We start from the raw sequence: 17,263 nt of genomic DNA on the forward strand, positions 1-17,263 counted from the left end.
CCCTGTCTCTTTAGGATGTTTGCAACTCTGTGTGTTAGTTTATGTGTGTAGGTCATGGTGTACCATCTGGTTCTTTTCTGTGTGGTGTTGTCATTGTGTGTGTTTGTTGAGTGTGTTTATAAGTTTTCAGCTTGTAAGTTCTTTTGTATTGTGGAAATGTTGTGTTTGTTTTTTATTTGTGTTTTTATGTTTTGATTGAGCCTGTGTACCACATGTGTGTCATACCTGTTGTTCCTAGCTATTTGTATGATTGTACTCATTTCTTGTTCATAGTTTCTGTTGCTGAGTGGGATTCAGTTTAATCTATGTAACATTTGTCTTAGTGCTGCAAGTTTCTGGCTGTGGGGGTGGTTGGATGTGGAATGTATTATTGTGTCTGTGGCTGTTGGTCTTCTAAAGATGTTAAATGAATGTTTTCCATTTTCTTTTTTAATTGTAATGTCAAGAAAATTTATTTGATTTTCTTTTTCTTTTTCAAGTGTGAATTTTATGTTCTGATGAGCTTTGTTTATTTCTGAATGGAGTTCATCTATTTTTTCACTTGGCTCATCTACCAGACAAATAATGTCATCCACGTATCTGTACCAATATATGATTTTGAAACAGTTGCTGTCAGACGGTCCATAAGTAAAAATTATCAATATTCCGTAATATTACACGCAACTGAGGAAGACAGGACCACAAAAGTTGAAGATGATCCAATGATGTTTGTTAATCCAGCAGATCTGGCTTTATTTGAGGGAAGCGTTTCGATGACGTAAAGTACTGTCTTTGTAGCGCACATTGTTGTTTTGTGTAAGCTCGAAAACTGAGGTTTGTGTTGCCTACTGGAGACGGAGCTTGTTCCTTCCGAACGGCACACGGCGCTTCATCCCGCAGCAAAGCCTGAGTGGTGAACTGCAGATCGAGCCGAAAGAGGCGGGGACAGTGTTGTCAGATTTAACGACTAGAAATACCGTGCTAAACACTCACTGTCAACAAACCGGTATTTTACAAAGACAACTTGTTTAAACAGATCTCGGACAAAGCTTTCAGAAGATCAACTCATAAAGCCATAGTGATCGGCGAGTTGAGCACCCTTGCTGTAGAATGATTAAGAACTTTTGTTCGTTGTCGCATTGACAGACGTAGAGGAAATAAAAGTGTTTGTGTACCTGTTGTGAGTGTACGAGTATACAAATATACAAAAATGGCTCTAAGCACTATGGGACTTAACATCTGAGGTCATCAGTCCCCTAGACTTAGAACAACTTAAACCTAACTAACCTAAGGACATCACACACATCCATGCCCGAGGCAGGAGTCGAACCTGCGACCGTAGCAGCTGCGCGGTTCCGGACTGAAGCGCCTAGAACCGCTCGGCCACAGCGGCCGGCACGAGTATACAAATGAACATTCTAAAATAGCTGAGATTTAAGGACCTCCACATAAATTTCAGTAGAAACACTCTTCTACAACATCGTTCTGTAGAATATAATACCTGCCACTAAGTTAAATTAGCAAATTCTGTCAAGATGGCAACCAAAGTTTTCTTTCCCGCGCGAGATACGTGAGTGGAACTGAGGAAAATTATTCTATTGCACAATGTATCCTTCTGCTCACTATGGTTTTTAATGAGTACTGATTTAGACATCCATACAAACGTTTTCTGGCATGTGATGAATTCACTGTTGTATGTTAACTCACACAGTTGGCTGTTGCAGCCTGGTGGCTTCAACGAGCCCTCTGCCTGGGAGTGGATCGAGGCTCGCCAGCAGTACTACCTGCACCAGTTCCTCCACAAGCAGCCCGACCTCAACTACAGGAACCCTGTCGTTCTGGAAGAGATGAAGGTGAGTGTTTTGTGTCAATAATCAATTATCCTTCCTTGTTATGCCGAACCGTCTGCTATGCTTGTTGATAAGTATATTGGCATCCACTTGCCAAAAGTAATGTAATGAGCATTTTTTTACGAAAAGTCTGTCTATATCCGCACTACTGGAGGAGGGCAGCCGGCGACAAAATACGAGGGCTATTCCGAAAGTAAGGTCCGATCGGTCACGAAATGGAAACGACTATGAAAATCCGATAAAGCTTTGCACAGATGTGTTGGGTAGTGTCTCTAGTATAACCCCAGTTAGCATCACGTCGCTCTTCTCATTTCTGAGCTCGCAGTGAGTGCGTAAAGATGTCTAGAAAATAGTGTCTGCCGCCAAGTACGGGGGCCTGGTGAGAAATTTCCCCTGAAGCTATGCAGCTAACATTACATAACTGTCGTGCTGTTTCGTCTTCAAGACAATTCTCAGCCGCATTCTGCAGGGGCAATGAAGATGCTCCTGCATCGTTTTCAAATGGAAATGTGAGATTACCCACAATACAGCCCGTAATTGTCTCCCTCTGAGTTTCAGCTCAGGTCACATGAACCGCTGGTTATGAAGACAACATTTCGGCACAAGACAACGAGCCGTAGGCCAGCGTAGAGAATTGGCGGAGAGCACTGGCGGCTGCCTTCTATAGCGAGGGTATGGGAAAGTTGGTACAACGCTACGATACACGTCTAAGTCGGGTCGGCGACTATGGAGATAAGTAGCTGCAAGGTGTATCTAACTGTTGCAAATAAAACATTTTTGATTTTTACCGTGGTTTCCATTTCGCGACCTATCGGACCTTACTTTCGGAATAGCCCTCGTAGCTTGTCTTCACGCATTGCATCACGAAATTTTCAATTTTAACACTATGCTGTCCGGCGACACCACAGTGGTGTCGTGTGCGAAATAGCGATCAACGGCCGGTGACACCACACTGGTGTCGTGTAGATAGTACCGTTCAGTGTTCGGCGACAACACAGTGGGGCCGTGAGCTTAGTATCGTACAGTGGCCGGCGACAGCACTTTAGTATCTTTTGCATTCTGTTGGTGTTTTGTTTAGGTAACAATAATTTACGTCAACAAGTTTTTTTGTAGGGAGGACATTGTGCTCATATGGGAGCGATCTAGATGGTTCTAAAACATGAAACTGGTAGCCAAGATTGCAGGAATTCTTTTTATTCCATGACTACCGGTTTCGGCGAAACTAAAGCCGCCATGATCGGATCTTAGGACACATGATGTTGTAACCTGTATGATTGATAAGATCTGATGATGGCGGCTTTAGTTTCGCCGAAACCGGTAATCATGGAATAAAAAGAATTCCTGCGATCTTGGGTACGAGTTTACTGTTTTACAAGTTTTTTGTTTTGTTTTTGTAAGTACTTGTGCCCTTTCATCATGGCAGAAGAAAGAGACGATACGATCATTTACGATGAATGCGCGGGCGTCTTGTCTGACGTTCCGGACGGCTTTGCCGATTGGGAAGAAGACATTGAATATAAAAAAAAATGAAAGTGAAGCAGAATCGTCGGAAGATAGTGAAATACGTCCAAGAAGAATTCGGCGATCGCTTTGATTTCCAAGTGATTCGGATGAATCAGAAGAAGAAGACAGTGCACAGTGGTCAGACTTTGATTTACCGAGGACCAATAATATATTTGAAGGATCACCAGGTCCAAACATATTTCCCAAAGATACACAGAGCGTCGAGGATATCGTAGAATTATATATGTCTCTGTACCTGCCATTATATGTCTTATTCTCGTAATCCGTACGGTGTCAGCACAGTAGTCTTACGTTGTTTTTCGAATATAGGTTCTCTGAATTAACCGAACGGGTTTCCGCGACATCTACGTCGTCTCGTTTCTGTTGCAATTTCGTATGGGCTATAACGACCTGACACGATCCTTGGAGCGTGAATCTGATTTGTTTCCACTTCTAATGACATAGCTACTTGATAAGGATTCCAAACACTTGAACAATACCGTAGAACTGGTCGGACTAATGTCTTGTATGCGATTCGCTTTACAGATGCATAGAAATTTTCGGGAACGCTTCCATCATATCTAAGTCTTCCATTCGCCTTCTGTAATACTGATTTTACGTGAATGTCCCATTCCATACCTTCAGATATGTGATGGAAATCTTCTCACGTGATGGATGTTCGCATTGGATGTAATGGGGCTCCAGTTATGTCTCCCATTGTCTCTCACCTGCAAATGATCTTAGAACCTACTGATCGATCATATGGTACTTTGTTTGCCTACAGCACGCTGCAAGCGACCAGGCCATCGACAAAACAACACGCTAACCCGTCGCTCACGAGCAATATCGGAGTGTCGTAGCCGGCCGAAGTGGCCGAGCGGTTCTAGGCGCTTCAGTCTGGAACCACGCGACCGCTACGGTCGCAGGTTCGAATCCTGCCTCGGGCATGGATGTGTGTGATGTCCTTAGGTTAGTTAGGTTTAAGTAGTTCTAAGTTCTAGGGGACTGATGACCTCAGCTGTTAAGTCCCATAGTGCTCAGAGCCAATTGGAGTGTCGTAGGACCGTTGCTATTCAAAATATATATAAATTACATTGTGCATAACATCGGAAGTTCACTGAGGCTTTTTGCGGATGATGCTGTAGTATATCGAAAGGTTGTAACAATGGAAAATTGTACTGAAATGCAGGAGGATCTGCAACGAATTGACGCATCGTGCAGGGAATGGTAATTGAATCTCAATGTAGACAAGTGTAATGTGCTTCGAATAAATAGAAAGAAAGATCATTTATTATTTAGCTACAATATAGCAGGTCAGCAACTGGAAGCAGTTAATTCCATAAATTATCTGGGAGTAGGCATTAGGAGTGATTTAAAATGGAATGATCATATAAAATTAATCGTCGGTAAAGCAAATGGCAGACTGAGATTCATTGGAAGAATCGTAAGGAAATGCAGTCAGAAAACAAAGGAAGTAGGTCACAATACAGTTGTTCGCCCACTGCTTGAATTCTGCTCACCGGTGTGGGATCCGTACCAGTTAGGGTTGATAGAAGAGATAGAGAAGGTCCAACGGAGAGCAACGCGCTTCGTTACAGGATCATTTAGGAATAGCGAAAGCGTTACGGAGATTATAGATGAACTCCAGTGGAATACTCTGCAAGAGATACGCTCAGTAGCTCGGTACGGGCTTTTGTTAAAGCTTCGAGAACATACGTTCAGATTAGATTAGATTAGATTAGATTAGATTAATACTAGTTCCATGGATCATGAATACGATATTTCGTAATGATGTGGAACGAGTCGAATTTTCCAATACATGACAGAATTAGGTTAATTTAACAACATACTTAAGTTAATATAACAACTTTATTTTTTTGTGTTTTTTGTTTTTCTTTATTTTTTATTTTTATTTTTTTAATATTTTTTTCTTTTTTTTTCTTAATTTATATCTAAAAATTCCTCTATGGAGTAGAAGGAGTTGTCATTCAGAAATTCTTTTAATTTCTTCTTAAATACTTGTTGGTTATCTGTCAGACTTTTGATACTATTTGGTAAGTGACCAAAGACTTTAGTGCCAGTATAATTCACCCCTTTCTGTGCCAAAGTTAGATTTAATCTTGAATAGTGAAGATCATCCTTTCTCCTAGTATTGTAGTTATGCACACTGCTATTACTTTTGAATTGGGTTTGGTTGTTAATAACAAATTTCATAAGAGAGTATATATACTGAGAAGCTACTGTGAATATCCCTAGATCCTTAAATAAATGTCTGCAGGATGATCTTGGGTGGACTCCAGCTATTATTCTGATTACACGCTTTTGTGCAATAAATACTTTATTCCTCAGTGATGAATTACCCCAAAATATGATGCCATATGAAAGCAATGAGTGAAAATAGGCGTAGTAAGCTAATTTACTAAGATGTTTATCACCAAAATTTGCAATGACCCTTATTGCATAAGTAGCTGAACTCAAACGTTTAAGCAGATCATCAATGTGTTTCTTCCAATTTAATCTCTCATCAATGGACACACCTAAAAATTTGGAATATTCTACCTTAGCTATATGCTTCTGATTAAGGTCTATATTTATTAATGGCGTCATACCATTCACTGTACGGAACTGTATGTACTGTGTCTTATCAAAATTCAGTGAGAGTCCGTTTACAAGGAACCACTTAGTAATTTTCTGAAAGACAGTATTGACAATTTCATCAGTTAATTCTTGTTTGTCAGGTGTGATTACTATACTTGTATCATCAGCAAAGAGAACTAACTTTGCCTCTTCATGAATATAGAATGGCAAGTCATTAATATATAATAAGAACAACAAAGGACCCAAGACTGACCCTTGTGGAACCCCATTCTTGATAGTTCCCCAGTTTGAGGAATGTGCTGATCTTTGCATGTTACGAGAACTACTTATTTCAACTTTCTGCACTCTTCCAGTTAGGTACGAATTAAACCATTTGTGCACTGTCCCACTCATGCCACAATACTTGAGCTTGTCTAGCAGAATTTCATGATTTACACAATCAAAAGCCTTTGAGAGATCACAAAAAATCCCAATGGGTGGTGTTCGGTTATTCAGATCATTCAAAATTTTACTGGTGAAAGCATATATGGCATTTTCTGTTGAAAAACCTTTCTGAAAACCAAACTGACATTTTGTTAGTACTTCATTTTTACAGATATGTGAAGCTACTCTTGAATACATTACTTTCTCAAAAATTTTGGATAAAGCTGTTAGAAGGGAGATTGGACGGTAATTGTTGACATCAGATCTATCCCCCTTTTTATGCAAAGGTATAACAATAGCATATTTCAGTCTATCAGGGAAAATGCCCTGTTCCAGAGAGCTATTACACAGGTGGCTGAGAATCTTACTTATCTGTTGAGAACAAGCTTTTAGTATTTTGCTGGAAATGCCATCAATTCCATGTGAGTTTTTGCTTTTAAGCAAGTTTATTATTTTCCTAATTTCAAAGGGAGAAGTGGGTGAGATTTCAATTGTATCAAATTGCATAGGTATGGCCTCTTCCATTAACAGCCTAGCATCTTCTAATGAACACCTGGATCCTACTATATCCACAACATTTAGAAAATGGTTATTAAAAATATTTTCAACTTCTGACTTTTTGTTCGTAAAGTTTTCATTCAATTTGATGGTAATACTGTCTTCCTCTGCTCTTGGTTGACCTGTTTCTCTTTTAATAATATTCCAAATTGTTTTAATTTTATTATCAGAGTTGCTGATTTCAGACATGATACCCATACTCCTGGATTTTTTAATAACTTTTCTTAATATAACACAGTAGTTTTTATAATTTTTGATAGTTTCTGGGTCACTACTCTTTCTTGCTGTCAGATACATTTCCCTTTTGCGGTTACAAGATATTTTTATACCCTTAGTAAGCCATGGTTTCTTACAAGGTTTCTTACGAGTATATTTAACTATTTTCTTGGGGAAGCAGTTTTCAAATGCATTTACAAAAATGTCATGAAATAAATTATATTTTAAATTGGCATCAGGTTCACGGTACACCTCATCCCAGTCTAACTGCTGTAGGCTTTCCCTGAAATTTGCAATTGTTAAATCGTTGACTGAACGTACCACTTTGGAGGACTGTTTAGTATTGCTGAACGGAGCTATGTCATATATTGTAACTAGCTGTGCACCATGATCAGAAAGACCATTCTCAACAGGCTGAGCATTTATCTGGTTAAACTTATCTTGGTCTATAAAGAAGTTATCTATCAGTGAGCTGCTATCCTTTACCACCCGAGTAGGAAAATCAATAACGGGTGTCAAATTGAAAGAACTGAGTAATACTTCAAGGTCATTTTTCCTATTACCCTCTTTCAGAGAATCTACATTGAAGTCCCCACAAATAATAATTTGCTTCCCCCTGTCTGACAGATAGCACAACAAGGAGTCCAAATTTTTCAGAAATAGATGAAAATTTCCTGATGGGGACCTATATACAGTTACAATTATAAATGTGCCTTTATTTAATTTAAGCTCACAGGCACATGCTTCTATATGTTTCTCTACACAAAACTTTTTTGTTTCTATACTTTTTGCACAATGATAACTTTTGACATATATGGCAACTCCTCCTTTCTCCATATTTTCTCTCATTACATGTGCAGAGAGCTTATATCCACTTACATTTACCTTATCCATATCAGTAACAATGTGATGCTCAGACAGGCATAGTATATCTATTTCATTCTCAGCTTCTAAATCTTCTAAACAAACCAGAAGCTCATCTACTTTATTCTTTAAACTCCCAATATTTTGATGAAATATACTTACATTATTTTTAATTATACCTTTATGAGAACCTTTCCTTATTCTAACATTTGCAGTACTCTCCTGTCTGAGTTTCTCATTGTGCTTAGGCCTAGTTCCTATACCAGTGGTCACACGGTGTTCAGAGAGGCAGATTATGTCAACTGGGTTGGGTGACTTTAATTCATCAATGCAATTACCTAGGACTGAGCTACAACTTGGTGGAAATAAAATTTCTGGTGATTGGTGAAAATTTATAATTGATAGCTGTGATTGGTGATCCAATGTGCTAGAATTGTGCTGTTTAATTTCTTTCCTAAACTGAAGATTTGTTTCAATCCTGACCTCTCGTAGAACTTGACATCTTTCTGTCTTACCTATCCTAAAAAAGGTGCTGCTCCAACACCTGTAACCACTGGTATTTTACCATTCATGGCAGTGCCTCCCCCCCTTAAATTTCCTGCTATTACCCCAGCCAGTTTCCCCTTCCCTTTCCTGTTGAGATGTAGGCCGTGCCTGGTATAGTCCCACCTACTGAGATAATCAACAGGAACCACACCAATATGAGCCCCCGCACCCGACCCAAGCAGCCGTTCCAACTCCAAATTAACTCTCCCAACAGAAGAGTCCAAATGAGGCCGGTCATGACGTCTCAGGACAGATACAAATTCAACATTGGTGTGTCTCGATGCCGACGCAATCTTTACCAGGTCACACTCTATACTGTACCCAGGATCTCTGTCAATGCTGTTCCCTGGCCCTCCCACAATAACCACGGTGTCTTCCCTGGTAAATCCTTTACAGAGTGAACCTAAATCCTCTGTCACCTGATCCAGACTAGCACTTGGTTTGAAAAAATTTGTGACCTGGTATTCTGGTCCTAATTCCTCCTGCAGAAGTTGGCCTACACCTCTGGCATGAGAACTGCCTAACAACAAAACTTTCTTCCTTTTCGATAACTTTCCTACATTCTTTTTCAATTTCCTATTGAAAGTTTGTTGTGTCCTGTCTACACCTACCTCTGCTTGAGGCTCATCAGTTTCTAACTGAAGCAACAGGTCAAACTTATTTTTGACATTCACCACAAAACTGTCAGACTTAGTTCTAGGCCTGTTCCTTCTGCTACCTGTTGCCACTTCCCACCTCTCTTTGCCCTTCTCCCTCCTTAACCTGTCCAGATCTTCCCTAGCCTGATCTAGCTCAGCCTGAAGGGCAGCAATTTTCCCCTCCTGTTCCACTATCTTCCTATCTCTGCTGCAAATCCTACATAACCACTGATGAGCCTGATCCACTTTCCCAACACCCACGCCACTGCAGTCCCCCCAGTGAAAAAAACTACTACATCCATCACACCAAACCCCGGAACTAACAATTCTACGGCAAGTCAGGCACTTCTCACTCATGGCAAAAATAATACTTTAGCTAGAATAAATCAATTAAATTACCGAAAATCAAAAAAGACGTTACAAGAATTAAGCCTATTCACAAATGTATATAAGCAAGTTTCCGATTTAAAATTCCGCTGTTTTTCTGAGATCTGTATTAAAACAATGAAGGTATACGCTATTTATTATATATTTCACTCGATGGAATGAAAAAAAGGACAATTAAACGAGATACTTTAACTTTGATTCTCCAAAAACGTTACGAGAATTAGGCCTATAAACAAATGTATATAGGCAAGTTTCTGATATAAAGTTACGCTGTTTTTCTGAAATCTGTATTAAAACAATGAAGTTATACGCTATTTGCGGTAGTTTACTTATTTGTTACCGAGAAACTAGTTAAATTACCGTGAAACAAGAAACAAACACGTTTACAAAATTTAAGCCTAAGCGCGACTTCGCGAAGTTACGATCTTTTTGTGTTTTCTGAAAAAATACGCAAAGAAAAGTGAAACCTTTAATGGCAAGACTAAACGATACACTAATGCACGTATTTAATTTGTTGTCGGCGTTAAACTAAATTATATTACTGTCTAAATCACTTATCTTTCTGGAAATGGTTTCTGGCGTCACTTACTCGGCGGCCATCTTGGATTCACCGAGGAGTCAAGCAGTATATTACTCCCTCCTACGTATATCCCGCGAAGAACCCATGAGGATAAAATCAGAGAGATTAGAGCCCACACAGAAGCATACCGACAATACTTCTTTCCACGAACAATACGAGACTGGAATAGAAGGGAGAACCGATAGAGGTACTCAGAGTACCCTCCGCCACACACCGTCAGGTGGCTTGCGGAGTATGGATGTGGACGTATATGTAGGAGTAGATGAATGATTCGAGAACACTCCATGAACATGCTTGTGCTTGTGTACTCCACTCTCACTCCTCGGGAATGGATGCGTGTGATGTCCTTAGGTTAGTTAGGTTTAAGTAGTTCTAAGTTCTAGGGGACTGATGACCTCAGATGTTAAGTCCCATAGTGCTCAGAGCCATTTGAACAATTTTTTTGCACTATCACTTCCCTCCCCATCCGGTCACGCGATCCCAGTCCAGCTGGGCATATCTTCTCAAATACACTCCTGGAAATTGAAATAAGAACACCGTGAATTCATTGTCCCAGGAAGGGGAAACTTTATTGACACATTCCTGGGGTCAGATACATCACATGATCACACTGACAGAACCACAGGCACATAGACACAGGCAACAGAGCATGCACAATGTCGGCACTAGTACAGTGTATATCCCCGTTTCGCAGCAATGCAGGCTGTTATTCTCCCATGGAGACGATCGTAGAGATGCTGGATGTAGTCCTGTGGAACGGCTTGCCATGCCATTTCCACCTGGCGCCTCAGTTGGACCAGCGTTCGTGCTGGACGTGCAGACCGCGTGAGACGACGCTTCATCCAGTCCCAAACATGCTCAATGGGGGACAGATCCGGAGATCTTGCTGGCCAGGGTAGTTGACTTACACCTTCTAGAGCACGTTGGGTGGCACGGGATACATGCGGACGTGCATTGTCCTGTTGGAACAGCAAGTTCCCTTGCCGGTCTAGGAATGGTAGAACGATGGGTTCGATGACGGTTTGGATGTACCGTGCACTATTCAGTGTCCCCTCGACGATCACCAGTGGTGTACGGCCAGTGTAGGAGATCGCTCCCCACACCATGATGCCGGGTGTTGGCCCTGTGTGCCTCGGTCGTATGCAGTCCTGATTGTGGCGCTCACCTGCACGGCGCCAAACACGCATACGACCATCATTGGCACCAAGGCAGAAGCGACTCTCATCGCTGAAGACGACACGTCTCCATTCGTCCCTCCATTCACGCCTGTCGCGACACCACTGGAGGCGGGCTGCACGATGTTGGGGCGTGAGCGGAAGACGGCCTAACGGTGTGCGGGACCGTAGCCCAGCTTCATGGAGACGGTTGCGAATGGTCCTCGCCGATACCCCAGGAGCAACAGTGTCCCTAATTTGCTGGGAAGTGGCGGTGCGGTCCCCTACGGCACTGAGTAGGATCCTACGGTCTTGGCGTGCATCCGTGCGTCGCTGCGGTCTGGTCCCAGGTCGACGGGCACCTGCACCTTCCGCCGACCACTGGCGACAACATCGATGTACTGTGGAGACCTCACGCCCCACGTGTTGAGCAATTCGGCGGTACGTCCACCCGGCCTCCCGCATGCCCACTATACGCCCCCGCTCAAAGTCCGTCAACTGCACATACGGTTCACGTCCACGCTGTCGCGGCATGCTACCAGTGTTAAAGACTGCGATGGAGCTCCGTATGCCACGGCAAACTGGCTGACACTGACGGCGGCGGTGCACAAATGCTGCGCAGCTAGCGCCATTCGACGGCCAACACCGCGGTTCCTGGTGTGTCCGCTGTGCCGTGCGTGTGATCATTGCTTGTACTGCCCTCTCGCAGTGTCCGGAGCAAGTATGGTGGGTCTGACACACCGGTGTCAATGTGTTCTTTTTTCCATTTCCAGGAGTGTAATTTTTATATTACTTCATACAAAAAGTGGTGTTACAGAACGGAGTAGAGAGCGAGAAGATACTTTCTATTGACTTTAACAGGTACGTTCCCCTGATTGACTAGGTTGTTGTAACGAGCCTCTTTCAGTATCTTGTCTAACATTATATGTTTCATACCACAGTTGTGATGATGTGGTTCTCCGGAAACGCGTCATGAGATATTAACAAAGAATTTATTTAGACGAGCACGATCAGTGCATCAACATTAATTCACTTTTTACTTATATACCCTACCTATCTTGATGACCTATTGTCTGGTTCCTCCTCCTGTATTTTGTTTGCCTTTCTGTGCCGACTATTTGAGATACTCAGATGGAATACAATGCCTTTGAAGGCCAAGCTGGTGCTTTTTTTTGAACTTGTGAAAGCTTTCTAAATGGTTGTGCTGAATACTGAGTACAAAATTTTGCATCAACTCAAAAAAATGGCTCTGAGCACTACGGGACTTAACATCTGAGGTCATCAGTCCCCTAGAACGTAGAACTACTTAAACCTAACTAACCTAAGGACATCACACACATCCATGCCCGAGGCAGGATTGGAACCTGCGACCGTAGCGGTCGCGCAGTTCCAGACTGAAGCTCCTAGAACAGCTCGGCCACACCGGCCGGCTGCATCAACTCACCTTTATTGACTTCTTCGTGATTCGTTAGAAATATTCAACGAATTATTCTCAACAGAGCCGGCACTGGCATGACTTACTCTCAGAATTTAGAAAAAAAAAAAGAAAAAGAAAAACGTTGCTGTAATCGCGAAACTACTCGGATTAATACACTCCTGGAAATGGAAAAAAGAACACATTGACACCGGTGTGTCAGACCCACCATACTTGCTCCGGACACTGCGAGAGGACTGTACAAGCAATGATCACACGCACGGCACAGCGGACACACCAGGAACCGCGGTGTTGGCCGTCGAATGGCGCTAGCTGCGCAGCATTTGTGCACCGCCGCCGTCAGTGTCAGCCAGTTTGCAGTGGCATACGGAGCTCCATCGCAGTCTTTAACACTGGTAGCATGCTGCGACAGCGTGGACGTGAACCGTATGTGCAGTTGACGGACTTTGAGCGGGGGCGTATAGTGGGCATGCGGGAGGCCGGGTGGACGTACCGCCGAATTGCTCAACACGTGGGGCGTGAGGTCTCCACAGTACATCGATGTTGTTGCCAGTGGTCGGCGGAAGGTGCACGTGCCCGTCGACCTGGGACCAGACCGCAGCGACGCACGGATGCACGCCAAGACCGTAGGATCCTACTCAGTGCCGTAGGGGACCGCACCGCCACTTCCCAGCAAATTAGGGACACTGTTGCTCCTGGGGTATCGGCGAGGACCATTCGCAACCGTCTCCATGAAGCTGGGCTACGGTCCCGCACACCGTTAGGCCGTCTTCCGCTCACGCCCCAACATCGTGCAGCCCGCCTCCAGTGGTGTCACGACAGGCGTGAATGGAGGGACGAATGGAGACGTGTCGTCTTCAGCGATGAGAGTCGCTTCTGCCTTGGTGCCAATGATGGTCGTATGCGTGTTTGGCGCCGTGCAGGTGAGCGCCACAATCAGGACTGCATACGACCGAGGCACACAGAGCCAACACCCGGCATCATGGTGTGGGGAGCGATCTCCTACACTGGCCGTACACCACTGGTGTTCGTCGAGGGGACACTGAATATTGCACGGTACATCCAAACCGTCATCGAACCCATCGTTCTACCATTCCTAGACCGGCAAATGAACTTGCTGTTCCAACACGACAATGCACGTCCGCATGTATCCCGTGCCACCCAACGTGCTCTAGAAGGTGTAAGTCAACTACCCTGGCCAGCAAGATCTCCGGATCTGTCCCCCATTGAGCATGTTTGGGACTGGATGAAGCGTCGTCTCACGCGGTCTGCACGTCCAGCATGAACGCTGGTCCAACTGAGGCGCCAGGTGGAAATGGCATGGCAAGCCGTTCCACAGGACTACATCCAGCATCTCTACGACCGTCTCCATGGGAGAATAGCAGCCTGCATTGCTGCGAAAGGTGGATATACACTGTACTAGTGCCGACATTGTGCATGCTCTGTTGCCTGTGTCTGTGTGCCTGTGGTTCTGTCAGTGTGATCATGTGATGTATCTGACCCCAGGAATGTGTCAATAAAGTTTCCCCTTCCTGGGACAATGAATTCACGGTGTTCTTATTTCAATTTCCAGGAGTGTATATGCCGCAGTGTAGGGAGCTTAATTATGTCGACCTGGAGTGACGTCAAACGAGAGAGCCGCAGCTTCGACACAACAAACACGAATAGTCGTGAGCTGTGTGCAACGTTTCGACCGTCAAGGTTTTTGGGCACTTCGAGGAGTCCGTGCAACGACACATCGCCCTGTCATCATGCCGAAAGGTTTTTCTGTATAGGACGCTATTAGGATCGAGTCTTTACTTCAGTTATTCATCTTCGTTAGGTTAAACGTTCTACGTTCTGGCCCTCAGAGTCCAATCGGGCACGGCCGAACACCGTGTCGTCCTCTGCTATTGGCGTCATCGGATGCGGTATGGAGTGGCACATGGTCAACATGACGATGTCGTCGTCGCTGTCGGACTTCTTGACCTCGGAAGCGCTACGAATCGGTAGTGTAGCTCCTCAGTAGGCCTCACGATGCTTAGTGTACCCGGTACCAGTTCGTCCAGCCAAGGAAAACTCCTTGGCAGTACCGGGAATCGAACCTGTGTCCCCTGCGTAGCAGTCAGCAGCGTCGACTACTCAGCTACGGAAGGGGACAATTAGTAAAACAACCTACTGTTCTCATAGTCATAATTTTGAAGAGTGACTGGTATGGATACATTGTTACCGTTTCCAGGAGTTCTCCAGTAGCCAGTACCATTTCCATACGATAGATGACGTGCCCTGATTTCGCACGCCCCGACTAGGCAGCGAAGACCCTATATTTCTATTGTTTTTATGTTGCCTTGTATACCGCTGACGCACCACGACAACTCCGTTCCATGCTGCACTCACGAAGAAGTCTCTAGTTCTGTTAAAAGTTTCATGGTACAGTCGTATCTGCTTTGCTTTCTCGAATGATAAATCCTATTAGCACGGATCGTGGGTTTGTATGCCAGTTTTGTGGAAATAAACAGTGTGGCCATTCATAAGGCTGTGTTCTTAATAACCGACGTCTTATGTTGTTTTATGCAGTTTTATTTTCGTGGAGTACTCATTATAGTTATCAATAATAAGTAACAATCATTTTGCATTACTGCAATTCACGCCGCATTTTTACAGATTATGGTAAGCGACAGGGAGTCTGAGACCTAATTCATCCCTAAGTTGGCGTAATTTATGTTTATAGCGTATGTGTGAAGGGGCTGGAGAGATTGAAGACCGGACAGACGACTATATCTTCATAATGTCAGGCAGAGACTGATGCTGATTATGTACCGAGAATTTTACATTAGTTGTTGCTGCCTTGGAAAATTCGGTAAATTCATTTAAAAATTATAGGGAGGGGGAGAGAGAGAGAGTTGTTGGAACTGTCAGTCATTTCATTCGAGCACGAACAAATGCTGGACATGCTTTATTTAATACAATAATGTTTAGTGAATTATTGTGGTACAGCTGCTGATCTTCGCGTTAGCCCTGATCTACAGAATTGGCAGCGCAGTCTTTCGCTAAGTAGCAAACACTTTCGCTATGCCTTATGTAGTGGGACACGCAATATTGTTGCTGATAATTTTTCAGTCTGTTGGAGATGTTAAACTCAACAGAACTGGCTGTTTGTAATATTCAAGATGATCACTGTGTATCTGTACTGAACTTCATCCTCTCTCCCTCTTTCGCTCCACACCCCAAGACATCACTGCGTTGAAGCATCACCAATCAGCGTCGTCAACTCGATACAGCTAGACGTTCCTATCTCTTCATAATACGTTATAGGATTCCAGCGTCAAACCAGCTCAATCAACAGCTTCTCCAGAACGATAATCGGCCGGCCGGTGTGGCCGCGCGGTTCTAGAAGCTTCAGTCTGGAACCGCGCGACCGCTACGGTCGCAGGTTCGAATCCTGCCTCGCGCATGGATGTGTGTGATGTCCTTAGGTTAGTTAGGTTTAAGTAGTTCTAAATTCTAGGGGACTGATGACCTCAGATGTTGAGTCCCATAGTGCTCAGAGCCATTTGAACCATTTTTGAACCAGAACGACAATCCAGGATGATCATATTGTATCCAAAATAGCTTCCTTTGCTTAAGAGTGGGACTGACATTGACTCTGACATCTGCGAGACTGTGGATGCTAAATTCTTCATATACCCAGTACAAAAAAAGGGTATCGTGCGATATATACAGACACGGATACACGCAGTATGTAAATCAGCAGGCTAAGTTTTCTTCCCACCATATGTTCCACACTGTTCTTCGTCACACATTACTGTAACGGAAAACTGCTACATACGGGTAGTTAAAGATCCTAGGGCCTGGTTGACTCGTCATCTTTAGAGAACGGAAATCGCTTTTCGAAGTGGGCAACGATATCATACTTTCTTCCGTTAGAATTCCGCCAGCCCAAATAGTTCCAACCCCACCATTAATATCAAGGTTTTCGGGACTTTTTTCTCGATTGACATGCAATGCCGGCAAAAGCCCTCACAGTTATTCCCAATTGGAAGGCGCTCTCCTCAGATCACAGTCTACTGGGATATTTAGCTGGAACGAATGAAGTTCTACATCAGGCTGTCCGGCTCTCACGATGAATGAAAAAAAAAAAAAAAAGATTATCGCTAATTAGTATGACAGTAGTTTGTATTCAGTCCAAAAGCATGGAATTACAACTTGACCCTTGGCTATAGCATTTGCTATCTCTTAAAGTGCCTGTCTGCGTCCATGTTCCAACGTTTCCCGCCATTTCGGAAAATCATGTTACTAAGAAATGAACCTGATCAACGAATACTGATGATATTTGGAATTTCATACCTGAACAGTTCTCCTTTTTGTCGGGCATGATTTATGTCGGACACAGGGTTTTTCCTCTACCCGGACTAACACCAAACGATTCTGCTCTAAGATGTTCAATGCCTGATGTATTTGCCAGCCTATATAAAGACACCTTGACTGGTCCGCTAACTATTATCACCAGTGTAGTTTATGAAGCACGTGACTAAGCCTCCGTAGAGACGATT

The 17,263-nt window shown here is 43.5% G+C and overlaps 1 protein-coding gene across 1 annotated transcript in view; it reads left to right on the forward strand.

The window, feature by feature from the left end:
- LOC126230763 (uncharacterized) overlaps positions 1 to 17,263 on the forward strand; it is a 436,134-nt gene that overhangs the window by 220,357 nt on the left and 198,514 nt on the right. Inside the window, exon 14 of the mRNA XM_049942407.1 lies at positions 1,704 to 1,832. Within this exon, the coding sequence (XP_049798364.1) occupies positions 1,704 to 1,832 (129 nt within the window). The remainder of the gene's footprint in view (positions 1 to 1,703; positions 1,833 to 17,263) is intronic.

The sequence above is a fragment of the Schistocerca nitens genome, chromosome 1 (assembly GCF_023898315.1).
Source record: "Schistocerca nitens isolate TAMUIC-IGC-003100 chromosome 1, iqSchNite1.1, whole genome shotgun sequence".
Lineage (NCBI taxonomy): Eukaryota > Metazoa > Arthropoda > Insecta > Orthoptera > Acrididae > Schistocerca > Schistocerca nitens.